Source organism: Ixodes scapularis, unplaced genomic scaffold, assembly GCF_016920785.2.
Source record: "Ixodes scapularis isolate PalLabHiFi unplaced genomic scaffold, ASM1692078v2 PGA_scaffold0__279_contigs__length_252992795, whole genome shotgun sequence".
NCBI lineage: Eukaryota > Metazoa > Arthropoda > Arachnida > Ixodida > Ixodidae > Ixodes > Ixodes scapularis.
In genome coordinates, this window is record NW_024609835.1 from 8,310,616 (window position 1) to 8,324,207 (window position 13,592).

Consider the following 13,592-nt stretch of genomic DNA (forward strand, 5'->3'; position numbering starts at 1 on the left):
GCGGAGCTGGTCTTAAGAGATTGCAAGAGGCTTAAAAAACCGATCTGATCTCTCTCGGTCTTACTCGGGTCGCAAGAGTGTGAACGGCGCATAACGTTTTCACGCTTCACTGGTTTTCATGAAATGAAGTTTAGAAATGTTTGCGTGTGATATTTAGACTGCACAAAGTTGGTCAGGCAATTAAATGGGACGACGAGTGTCCTGGATGTGCTGGATTATTTGCCAGTGCAGAATGACGTGTGCAGATCAGTAATTGTGACCACCAGCCCGGAGGGGGGGGGGGGGGGGGGGTCTTTAATGTGCATCACGCAGTAGTGATCACACGAACGCGCTGTTTAACGATACTCATTCAGTTCGAAACGGCCAGGGGAAGGGCGGGCAGGTGGTTGAGGCTCAGAGAAACCTTGAAGCGATCTGGCAAACTCCCTCGCTGCCCCCCTGCACGCTGGTAGTAATCCGCTCGGACGCCGCCCGAGTGACGCTGGCATATAGTAAGTTTAGTTTGTACATGATGCAAAATCCGGATACTGGGAATGAAATTTGAAAGAAAAAGTGTTAGAAGACAGAAAAAGGGGACAGGGCAATGTCTCAAACTCAACTCAGCTGAGTTTGACACATTGTCCTGTCCCCTTTTCTCTTTCTTCTTACACTATTTCTTTCGAATTTCATTCCCAGTCTCGGGATTTTGCATCATGATCAACATACACCAGCTTGCCTATACCTTGACAATTCTTTAGTTTGTAATTGCTTTGGAAGTTTATTTTCCGAGACTGAAGAAACGCCGAGCAAAAAGCACAGAAGCTGACACAACTTGAGGTCGAGGAGCGTTCTACCATACCAGTGGCGTCGGAGGAGGAAAAAGGGGGGGGGGGAGGGGCTCCAGTCTCTCTCTCCCCCCCCCCCAGATATTTTGAACTGTTAAAGAAAACAATACAGGGAAAAAGGGCATGGTCGAGCTTATTTAATCTGAAATTATTTATGCATACGTATAGCTACTGTCGCTCTTCACTGCATAAAAGATTGTGTAGATGGTCATTGTTAGAAACTCGTCAGAAAGTGCTACTCGTCACATGCTCGGTGGTTTGGAAGTTCAAAGCTATGTCTTTTCGACCTAAATAACTGTGCCATTGGTAAAAAATAATAAATAAATAAACATAACAATAAATGCAAAAAAGAAAAAGCTGGATAAAAAAAAAAAACTATCAAGAATCCACTGGAAGTGTTGTATTCTTGCATAATCACAGGCCAGAACTATGAAACAAGTTTCTTCTACCAAAATGTGTACAGGCTAAAAGAAACATGTCCCAAAAACGTGAAGTGAAAAAAATAAAAAATAATATATATGTATGTATATATATATATATATATATATATATATATATATATATATATATATATATATATATATATATATATATTTTATGATGTGCCGAGTTTGAACAATATTAGAAATCTTTTTCCCTGAGTTAATTTATTCCTCAACGTGAAAATCACAATATATACATTAATTTGTATCCTACAGCTGGTAATGATATGTACTGTCTGCGGTGTTAATTTAAATGCGATACCTCAAACAATTTCGATGAAAAAAATTACCAAGTTTAAGGTATAATTGCCCATACAGTCGCCGACCGATTATTCGGACTTTGCTGGGACCGAAAAAACGTCCGAATAATGGAGCAGTCCGAAAAATCAGCAGATTGAAAAACTTGCCTTTATTGCTTCCAAGTGGGCTTAAAAAAGCCGTAAATAGTGCCTTGGTTCAGGTTACGCCGGCGTGCCTTGTTTTAGGTTACGCCTCCGTTTCCGTGCGACAGCTTTCTGTTAGCTTGAGAATCGCTGCCTTCTTTTCTAGCATTATGGTCGAGTAGCAGAAGAACAGATGGGGCCATGACATCCAAGCCAGCGTTGTCCGAATGAGATCAGAGGCGCAAATCCACAAGCGCAAAATGGCAACTGGCGACGCAAAGGAACGAAAAACAAAGCAAAATGATAATAATGATGATGATGGTGACGTGCAGCTAAATGGGAAAAAAAGGGCTGGCATAGCGTCACCTAGCGGTAGGACTCAGGAGTGCTCAAGTAGCGCTGCCAAACCAAGCCAATCCATTGGCAGCCAACATAGAATTCAAAATGGCCGCTTCTCGATGGTGTTTTCTGCTGATCGCTCGCGACGATTTTGTCCGAATAATCGAACTTTCGGACTTCAAGCTGTCCGAAACGTTGGTCGTGAATATACACTATTTCTATGGGGTAAGTCACGATTCCGCCTTTAGGTTCGAAATAAAGAACAAGTCCAAATTATCAGAGTTCAAAAAAATGGTTGGCGACTGTAGATACATATTTGGATATTTCTTCGAAACTCATCTTGAAGAATAATATTCATATCTTAAGACGACACTTACCTAGGCTATACATAGATCATTCTTAAAAAGTTTAACATCTCTACCATAAATATCTTTGGCTATAGCGCGCTTCAAATATGGCACAAACGACAATTGTCAAAAACCCGTCGTCCTTCCTCGCTCCTTTGGGAATCTATTTCTTTAAAACCAAGCATACCAGACGATTGAAATAAACGGCATTGTCTTTCGCAAGTAATGCAATGCCACATGTAAAAATGCGAGAAAAAAAATTACGAATGTACCTCACAGCTTGAATCCAAATGAAACCGACCGCCCGTCTTTTGAAGTTCGACGAACTTCGAACTTTTACCCCAAAAATTCGAAGTTCGTCGAACTTTTGACTTTTCAGGAATCGGAAGTTCGACATTTTTCGAATTATTTACATTAATAAGTTTGAAAGTTCGACAATTATCAAATTTCTTAGCGTAGGAAGTTCGAAAGTTCAAAAAGCTTCAAACTTTTTAGTGCAAGAAATTCGAAAGTTCGAAAAGCATAGAATTTTTTAGTCTATCAAGTTCGACAGTTCGACAAGCATTGAATTTTGCAGCATAATAAGTTCGAAATTTGGAAAAGCGTCGAACTTCTTAGTTTAACAAGTTCGAAAATTCGACTTCGGTCGAATTTCTTGATATGGGAAAGTTAGAAAATTCGAAACCTTTCTAACCGCTTGATTCGATTATTGAACTTTCGGTTCGAAAAAAGTTTGCGGCATCCCTAGCACCAACATTAACTCTGCCTGACAACTGAGGCCATTGAGAGTTGAATTTGTGTAATCACATATGCTTTTTTTTTCACGGCATACCACTGGAGCATACTGTACATCTTGCGCACATCAGGCCAGTTTAAATCAACACAAAAATGGCGTGAGAAAAGAAAAAAATGGGGGAACCTTGTTGCTGTACTTTTTAAACCAACGCTCCCACCGGATTTTGTATAGCCCAACCTCTGGTGTTTGTAATAGGTAGTGCAGCAAAGCACGTTACCAAACGGAGCGTTAAGAAAAAGGAAAGTAGGGATCTGAGTGAGCATAACTGGTCATGCTCCGTGCGAGCTAATAGATGCCGCGAGTAGAGGCGGTTGCAAACTTTCTTTTGCGCGTTGTTGGTGATATTGGAGCACCCTGACTGGTGCAATACTACCCATTTTGTTTTACACATTTCTTTGCCGGTAGACAAGGCTCCGTTTCGCTGCCTGTGTTCGGTTTTGTCCAGGTGCTCTTTTGCGCTCAACCCTTACAGCAAAGGGGCTTGTACAACAAAATTTTATGCCATTACCACAAAAATTGTTATAAGTATGTTTGAATGTATAACTAATTCAGGATATTACAAACTTGTTTCAGATTCTCTCAACTTGATTTTAACTGGGTTCGACTGTGTAGCAAACTTATTTCCATTTCTCATCAACTTCGTTACAGCCGAGTTTGACTACAGATAAATGGTGTTTGTTAATTTATGCACTCTTTTTGATGTTTTCTTGCATCATTCATCATTCTGCTGATCCAGAAACCGTCCCAAAATATTAGTGGTTGAGGACCACTGCTGTAACATATTGACCACCTGTCTATGCTCGCCTACCCAAAAATGTGTGAGCTGCAAGTTTGAAGTAGTCATGAAATAGAATGAACTAAAACAGAAAAAATCTAAATTTGCACGACGCACATGATGCGTATGAACGGGCTCATGTCGTTGAACGAAAGGAGGGAGCATTGACGAGGGAGCCGGCTACTAACTTACTGTAGTTTCCTAATAAACACAAGACAGCATAAATACTGCTAGCGGTTCAATTAAAACAGAATCAAACAGTCGAATGTTGTAGGAAACCGAGGGTGAGCGAAAGCTCGCGCTGCAGAACCCAGGAATCATGGGTTCAATCCCCATCTCTGCCCGTTTCTATCTAGATGAGCGTCATACCGGTGTGCGGTCGTGTATCACTACTGCGTGGTGCACGTTGAAGACCCCAGGTTTGCGGTTGTACTGCACTGGCTAAATTGCTCATCTACAGCTGAGACACCAGACGCCCACTGAGGCAGACTAACTTCGGGCTGTATAAACATACGCACAACAATTTTTTTTTTTTTAAATTGAGGGCCAAGCACGCAAGTAGAGGTTCCGAACATCGATTGGGCTCGAAGATGGCAAGCTGGGGCGTGGCCATGGCGTTCACGTGAAGCGTTGTCGAGGTAGTTCTGAGGAGCTGTCAATCTGGTCATGTCCGTTGACCAAACTCTTTCCCTGTAGCGAAGTATGCGTTACAGAAAGCCAAAATTTTGTGAGAATGTCACACTAGTGGTGGTGATAAAATGTGAAAGTGAGCACATGACGTTAGCTGGATGAAGAGATACGAGAGGAAAACAAAATTTCTCTATGAGCCTACGCCCACCTAAGCCTAATATTCGCCAAACCAAAATTTGAGATGGTCATCTCAAATTTTGGTTTGGCGAAAGCAAAGCAACCATATATGGCTGCCTTTTGCATTTATTTCGGTGAAAAAACCTTGCTAGCAAAGGAGAAAATAATTCTTTTCGACTGGCAAGTTTCCTTGCTGAAATAAATGTGACGGACGCCCACAGTCTCGAATTTCAGTTTCATAGATATTAGGCTCAGGTAAACATCGACTCGTAGAGAAGCTTTTTTTTTCTCTTTCATATCTTTAGACCTTGGGTAGCCTCATTTGCTCAAACTTCTGCATTTCATCACCACCGCTAGCATCACATTCTCACAGGGTTTCGGTTTGCTGCGACGCACAGTTTATTTATGCATGCTGAAAAATCGGTTTTCATTTTGTCGATGAAACCCGGTAGAGTGCGGTCGTCATTGCCCTGAAGCGGCGCGCTTCCCCAACAGCTGAGCCGTGAGGCCAAGGAGTACCTGGTGGAGCAGTACCGCCACCTGCGGCAAAGGGACTGTGGCGGCATCTCCAAGTCCTCTTGGCGGATCACCGTGCGCCAGCTCGAGAGCATGATCCGCCTCTCGGAAGGCATCGCGCGGATGCACTGCAGCGACCAGGCGAGTGGTTCTCCCCCTTTCCCCTCTCTTGCCTTTCGCCGGGAGTTTAACGCTACAGTTGCACCAAGCACCATCCTTTCAAAGAACTTGCAAGGGGCACCCCTGCTCTATGCTCAGTCCTTCTAGCAGTTCCCCAAGAGAGCTGCAGCCTCGTTCACAGTTTGGTGCGGGTTATGTTCCCGATCAACGCAAAATAAAAATAAAAATTTATTTCTGTAAAGCTTGAATTTTTTTTATTTGAGGACAGCTTAAGTATTAGACTTTTTCATTTTCCTCATATAAAAAAAAAACGGCTTGACGGTCAAAGCCCGTTAACACACTTCCGGCTTTCTGGGCGTGTGGGCCTCGATACGTCTTAAAATCTCTCGCGAGGAGAGCGGAGTCCTTTATACTGGAAGAGTCTGGCACTCTTCTGAAGATGCCGACCACCCAGCAACCACAGTTGGAGCTAGGGCTACCACCGGTAGATCCCATCTTACCTCCGCCTTATTGTGGCTTCGAAGTTTGAACCCACTCTGGATTAGGCACACCAGGCACGCTGTGAATCTGCCTTCGTAATGAAAGTGTTTCTCTTTAATGTAAGCATCTGTTGCCGTACACACAATTAGTAGCTCAAACTTATTTATCTCCTACGATCTCTTAAAATTATAAGCGCTTGAATTTATTCCTTTTTCGTGAAAAAAGAGTTTTGAATACTTGAACGAGTTAATTTTTGCGAGGACCTAATTTTCGCGAATCGCCTAAACTTTGCGAAAAATGGGTCCCGCAAATAATTCCAGTAAAATGTAAACACATTGGAATTTACATTGAGATCCCACCGCGTCGCAAAAATGAGCACTCGGGAATTATTCCAAAACTTCAGCTTTGATCTAAATTGCGAAATCATGAGCCCACAAAAATTGTCTTTTACAGTACTTCGAATGTTAGGTGTCAAATATGACCCCGCCAAAATTTAGTGCCGCGGCAGGTGGAATTTAGGAGAGGCGCCACGAACTCGCATGCTCGATTGCCAGATTCCTTTTCGTTTGAGGAAACATTGTTTTGTTTAAAATCGAAAGAAATACAGCTTTTTTCTTAGTTATGTTTTTGGAGATCAATATGGATGATCGGTGCTCGTATAGAGCGACCAATTGCAGGCATAACAAAAATTCAGTGTACTAAAAATTGTGTTTACAAAACAACTACTGACTGCACATTTCGACTACCGCACACAAAGTGGAGAGGTATTTTGGTTCTGGCAGGCTCAGTCTCAGTACAAAGGGCTCCAGACGAGATAAGACACTAGCTATCGGGTAGCCGAGGAACACTCGGCCGTCCCGTATATTTCCTATATTCGCGCTTTCTTTTTTGTCTCAGCAAACTTTTGTCAATGTTATACCACTTCTCATATGTGGTACAATAGAACCTCGGTGATATGTTTTCCCAACTGTTATGTTCACGAGCGCCGGTCCTGTTTGATTCCCATAGAGATACACATACTAGTTTCCCGTCTGTTACGTTTGATTTCCCGGTCGTTACGTCCCAAATCTGCGCCTCGGCGCTCCCAAACCTGCGCTCCTGGGCCGCACGCGGCGAATTTTCGGTCTTCTGTTGGCAACGTATGCCTCTCGGCCTCTCTGCTGGATTCTTCAAATTATCTAGTCGAATCCAAATCCAAATATGTTCGAATCCATAGCGGCTAGCGAGCGATCAATGGCATGATCGAAGTCCGTTTAGGATAGCTCAACCAGCTCAAAGATTTCAAAGTTTTAACGCGCTAGTCTCTAGCGTGTGTTTTAGATCTTGGATCATAACTGATTCCGTTCCTGTCGGACATTTTGATGGAACTGATGGCAACGTGGCAGGCTCAGTGTGACACCCGTTTCGACTTTGGGAGTGGAGCAAGAGCTGAGAAAAACTTGCTGGCTGCACGACTTGAATGAGTGCAGTTGTCAGAAATCGTGCTGGAAACGATTTCTAGCAAAATAAAGGTACCGTTTTATTTCTCTATTAGCCTCGCGCGACATTCGTGGTTCTATTTTCTCCACTGAGCAATATGAAAAGTTGTCCCTCGAGGTAGCAATCGTGGTCACACTTTAATCGGGTAGATACACTATAGGTTGAGTGCTAGTTCTAAATAACTGTGCCAAAAAAGAATGCCCAGTTATATGGTAACTAACATGGTAGTCCTCCAGACCAGCAAAAGTCATTCTGGAGTAAATCCCAGTGTGAGGGTTGCTTCCCGACACATCTGTAGCCCCACCAACAGCGTTACCGGTTGTTAGTTTTCCCGGGTGATGCGTCTTTTTGTTTTTGCGGTCCCTGAAAAACGTATTAATGAGGTTCTACTGTGCATACATTTGATCTCGCAGACACCGCCAAACCTCGGCTCTAGTGAAATGCAGTTACAGGGTCAGCACATAGATAGCGCCAAAGTGCCAGCACATTCTTTTGTGGGAAAAGATTTTAAAAGGTTCTAAGGCGCAAGGTCCCAAGCAGTCGCGACTGTGTCATACAGGCCTTTCTTTACCTTTATGAGTTTATTGGTACATACTGAAAATGCGGGACCCTACTTATAACCACCTGTAATCGATTCAATTAACCGTGCATCAACTCACGACGGATATGGAGAGACAAGCACCGAAGTATCAGATGCTGTTGGGAGCTTACAGAAAGACATGCGGGCTTAGACGGCCACGATGGTCCCGGGTATCCGCCATGAACCCTGTGGTCGAGACGCCGGACACCGTTTGAAAGTAAGCGGTGTTCCCGAATGCCTAAACGTCGACAAAATGCGTCCGACCCCGGGGAGCAAAAGTACAGTACCCGAGACTCGTCTCGCACGGGTGTTTTTACCGCGTCTAAGAAAGTGGTCTCTCGATTTCCACCCACGATGTTGTAGAAGCAATTTACACCCCACGCCAACGCTGCTTCTGCTTTTTCCCTCAACTTTTGCGACCAAACGCCACGATCGCGGCACCCGATAGCACGACACTGTCCTTTGTTGCCTCTCCGGGACCGCTTTCTATGCATGCGCTGGACGAAACGCCAAGCGCACCGGTTGGGGACACGTTGCGGGTACCGTACCGAAAGGTATGCAAGGGAGGGAAAGCGAGTCGGAGTCACAACGTAGGGCAACTGCTCGGTGGTGCACAGGTGCTGCCGAAGCACGTGAAGGAAGCCTACCGCCTGCTGAACAAGTCCATCATCCGGGTGGAGCAGCCGGACATCAACCTGTACGAGGAGGAAGAGGAAGGGGAAGCCATGGAGCTGGACCCCGCAGCGGAGACACCCAACGGAGTAGACGACGCCGCCGTGAGTCGCGAGGTCGACGCCGCGGGCTCCACGGCCCCCGAGAAAGAGAAAAAGACGGAGGCACGCGGGGCCCTGACACTCTCCTACGAGGAATACAAGAAGGTGGCTAACTTGCTCGTGCTGCACCTGCTCAAGGAGGAGGCCCGCAGCGAAGGTGAGAGCCCTCTCCGTATCCAGCAACGTCTTGGCGGAGTGCCGAGTTTCCTTAGCCTCCTAATTGCGGTCAATCTACTTAGAAAAGTCGGGTGCTTCTCTAGGCTCTCGAGGCGTTGTAGTTTGGCAACACCTTGAGCACCGTAGAACAAGCACTTCCGTCGTCACCTACACTTGCTCGGAAGTGAATGTCATGAGTGGAATGCTATTCTGGGCTTGGAATTTGTTTGTTTGCTCGTGCTTAAACATCTTATAAAGATAAAGAAAGTTTTCCTCTTTGTTATTGAGCTGGAGGTTATCCTGGAAGCGGGATTGGCAATTTTCGCGATTGTCCCATGCAGAAGCGGGCTCCGAGGGCACGCGGAGGATGTCCTTGGTCAATTGGTACCTGAAGGAGGTGGAGAGCGAGATTGACTCGGAGGAAGAGCTTGTGCAGCGAAAGACCCTGGTGGAGAAGGTCATCGACCGGCTCGTCGGCCACGTAAGGCCCTTCCCACCTTCCTGCAGGTTTCGGGAGGAGGGAGGGCAAGTAGCCACAGTAGACTCAAGGGTGAGGGCACGGCCCTTTTGAAAAGATGAGAATCACAAAAACTTCCCAATGATTTTGAAAAATATGGAAAAAAACACCAACCAAACAGGCATTTCATAATGGGGGTTGCTTTTGTAGTTCATTGAAGCCTTATTCTTGTGAAAGGGAAAGAACAAGAAAGCTTCACATGTTTGGTAACTTACGGTTATGAATTATATTTGGTGTCGACTCTTTTCTGCGATGCTGTTAGCACTATCATTGTTTCGACAGCTCTCTAGCGTTGTCGAGACTACTTCCACGATCGCGTGGCTTCGTTTCGCGTCTGCCTTGCACAAGAGCACATGCAAATGAGATGCAAGACAAATCCACCGGCTTTCGCAGGAAAATGAAGAGCTGGGTGGTACATAATTTTTTTAACAAAATGGGCTACTTTCAACTCAATGTTCATTGAAACAGCCGAGACTATTTATAAACCCTACCAGGTTGCTCGCATAGAAAAATAAAATTTTCATCAGAAGGTGGACTGACGATGCGCTTATATACATTTGCTGTCCCGCCGCAATCTCATACCTGCCAACTCTTCCTGAATCTTTGTGTAAAATGTACGAACTGGGACTAATTTTACAATTTTTTCGAATCTTAAATCAACTTTTACAAAAAATATTTTAAAAAAATTACGAAAAAATGCTAAAAAGAGGCTGCTGCTGGCGGTACCTTGCACCGCCACAAGAGGGCGATAGGTACCGTCCGCGGCAGAGTCGTGGTTTTTACTATCTGTTCATACAATGGCCACGGATCCAAAACCAATCCAAAGCCCAAAGCCTTTGTTCGTGTGTTAGGTGGCGCACATTGGTTCGGCGTGTTCAGCCGTGGTTGGGCCTCGCTGTTTCGGCCAGTTTCGAGGCAAGAAGTGCGGCGTCTGTGTTTGTTGCACGTGTAATTGCAGCATTCCCTTAGTCGCGGTGGCTTCGAACTCCAAACCCCAGAAGAGGTACTTTCAGGTGTTCCTGAAGTCCTACACGTCGGAATTCCCATGCTTCGTGCCTTCCAAAATGGGAGAGAAGTTTAGATTCTGTAGCATGTGCACGTGTGATGTAAGCGTTTCGCACGTTGGCAAGGCTGACATTAAGCTGCACATCGCTTCGTGTAACCCCCCCCACAGCCGTGGAAGTTTTACGAATTCGAAACTCCACAGGTTGGCAGGTATGCAATCTGATGTGAAATTTTACAATGCTGCAGTGTAGAACTCCAGCACTGGAAACTGTGCTGACCTTGACAATGTAGCACAAAAAGGTTGACACCGAGTGTAGCTGGATCGGGAAATATTGCAACTTGAGTAGAATAGGCACATATTTATTTGGAGTCGGGGACGACACAAGAGGTGAAAATAACACAAATAATTCATTTATTTGGGGAGTTTAGTAGGGGTATGCCTCTGATTGTGAGATGTTCAACACAAATGGCGGAAATATGAATCCCTGCAGGACCATGTCATCATCGCCCTGTCCACGAGCGGTCTGAAAGGGAGCGACCAGGAGGTGGAGCAAGACCCCATCTTGGTGGTGCACCCAAACTTTGTGCCAGAGCTCTCCTGAACTCTTCAAAGATGATCCTTTGTAAAAAGTGTAAATCGTGTTCTTATGCTTGTGCCTTGCATTTCTGTTTTTTTTATATCTCACTTAATAGCCTGTTTTTTACTTTGCCATGGCACTGGAGGTTAAACCTTCATTACTGTTACTGCACTCCAGGTCTAATTCAATAATAAAAGAGTTGGTCAAATACATATGCACTATGTCTTGCTCTGTTTGATCAAGGCAATCAGATTTTGCTTGTTTACTGCAGTGTGAAGTGCAAATTTGCTGCGTCAGTGGTCTGCAGTATCTGTTCCCGTGCCATTCTGGTTTTTAGCGGGTTCCTAGCGTTAAAAAGCGATAGCTTCACGGGGGACACTTGGCAGATATTTCAATGTCACGTTTGTTGTCTGTTGTCGCAGCAGAGATAGAAAAACCATTTTCTCTCCCTTCATGGCACGAGGAGAGATAGGTCAGGTGTTCCCATTTCCCATGACTTGCAAAGAGATTAGAGAGAAGAGCCCGAAGACCTGCCAATAATGGCACGACGACGAGGAAGCGTTAGCAGCCTGTCGTCTGCTAACGATAACTTTGTAATAATGTTCTCAAACATTACTAGCATTAAGCGTGACACATATGCATGACAAAGCTATTTGATTTCACGTCTCAAACTGTCGTGAGCGGCTGCTCCAACATGCCGCACACGGCATTTTGAGACACATGCTTGCTACCTTGCTTCCGACGCGTCGTTCCTTTCAGCTCGGCCTAGTTCTGGCATCCCTACAATAAGGTTTTGCCACCATACATCAGCACCTTAAAAAGCAACTCGGTTTCGTTTTTGTTTTTCAAAAAAAAAACAAAAAAACGCAGCCCTCTTCAGTATCACCTAGGAAGGCCAGATGTCAAATATTACGATGTAGTTCTGCCAAAATGTTCCTTAAAGGGCCCGTAAAATGAATTTTTGGCTGGGATAAATGAATTTATATTGTGATTTTACTAATATATTGTTTAGTGGGCCAAAAGAAAAAAGGTAGAGAGTCAAAAACCTGACTTTCAGTACGAAAATTTGAAAACGCAGCGGACTATTTCGTACCTCCTTCCCTTCGAAAGCTCTCTGCATTTTCACTGCGATACATCCGCGGTACCCAAAGCGCGTCACCCGGCCTAAACGCACACCACACGACACTGGACCTCACTTATTCCCTTCACCCCTAAGCTGACAGTGCGGTGGAAGCTATGCGCTTGCCGGACCAATCAGCCGCCTCCCTTTCATCACCTGACCTCATTATCTGTGGGTGGGTATGTGCGAGGGAGCATGATCACGTGGCTAAAGTGTGGCTGGCCCAATGCTCACGTAACTTCCACGGCACTGTCAGTTGAGGGGTGAACGGGGTGGGGTAAGCAACTTTTGTCCGAGTTTTGAACGATGGGCTAATCTCCTACAAGGAGAATGGCGGTGTCAGGGTACACAAACGAGGGTCCAAGCAAAGGGGGGACTCCCTCTTTTCAATTTTCTGGAATTTGGTACAATGTGCGATTTGTGAGATGAGAAGCAAAGCTAAACGGGAAAAAGTTGAAATTTTTTTCATGACCCTTTTAAATGGTCCGGCAAACTTTGCAACTCTCCAAGTTGCCAAAATTGGCGGACCTGAGCGGGCGAATTGAGGTGCAACCAACAGTGCAGTCAAGGCTACAGCATGGACGTAGCCAATGCGGAGCTAAACGTCATCACCATTGCCCCCTTTTGCTTGTTTTTACTTTTACCAGACAAGCGTAATGGGTGATGTGTGCAATGTTTCCTCGGCGCGTCTGCGCAGCGCACTTCTTGGTAGCCGTCCGGCCGCCCCACCGTGACCACTGTCTTTCACATCACAACCGCCGTCGTCGTCTCACTGTTTGGGATTATTGTCTTTCAGAGTTTCGTCCACACTACGGACACTATGTGTGCAGACTTACGCCCCAGTTGTTCAGACGTCGTAGACACCAAAACATGGTGAAGAGTGCAATGCAGACGACACTTGCTCCTGGCACACGCCCGCCCCATTCCTCCCGTCGTTGCGTAGAGAATCCCATGACATCCTGTTGTCACTTTGACATCTCGCAGTATGACAGAACCGCGAGGACCAAACAGGCAGGCCGGCTACCAGGGTATGAACGGTTTATTTCGGGCCCGCGTGGAACTATATATAGCGCTCCACGGACCAATGGCAACGCAGTTAATAAAACAAACAAAAGGCGGATAACAGTAAGTCATGCTTCGGTGACTCGGCCGAAGTGATAACAATTCTCCTTCTCTTATAATTGAAGGCGATCAATGGGTTTCCGAGTCCGAGTGGACCGTCGCAGCTGGAACGGCACACAGCTGTCTTCGGGCTCGCTTGAGGTCGTGGCGTCGCCGTACAACTCGTTCGCAGGGCTCTTGGCCGAGGCTGCAGGTACCGCGGCTCGGGCCAACTGGTCAGCAGGGCTCGTGGGAGAGGGTACAGGTACCGCTGAACCGCTGGCGGCTGCGGCTCGGGCCAACTGGTCAGCAGGGCTCCTGGGAGAGGGTGCAGGTACTGCTGAACCGCTGGCGGCGGGTGCCTCGCTGGTTTCCGCCTTGACCTCCCGTAACCGCAGTTGATCGAGATGACGG

General features: G+C 45.8%; 1 protein-coding gene across 1 annotated transcript in view; it reads left to right on the forward strand.

Moving 5' to 3' along the window:
* LOC8052956 (DNA replication licensing factor MCM6) overlaps nucleotides 1-11,209 on the forward strand; it is a 37,673-nt gene extending 26,464 nt beyond the window's left edge. Inside the window, exons 14-17 of the mRNA XM_029973726.4 lie at nucleotides 5,249-5,410; nucleotides 8,546-8,858; nucleotides 9,199-9,338; nucleotides 10,871-11,209. Coding sequence (XP_029829586.2) covers nucleotides 5,249-5,410; nucleotides 8,546-8,858; nucleotides 9,199-9,338; nucleotides 10,871-10,981 — 726 coding nt within the window. The 3' untranslated portion in view covers nucleotides 10,982-11,209. The remainder of the gene's footprint in view (nucleotides 1-5,248; nucleotides 5,411-8,545; nucleotides 8,859-9,198; nucleotides 9,339-10,870) is intronic.
* Nucleotides 11,210-13,592: the final 2,383 nt, after the last annotated feature.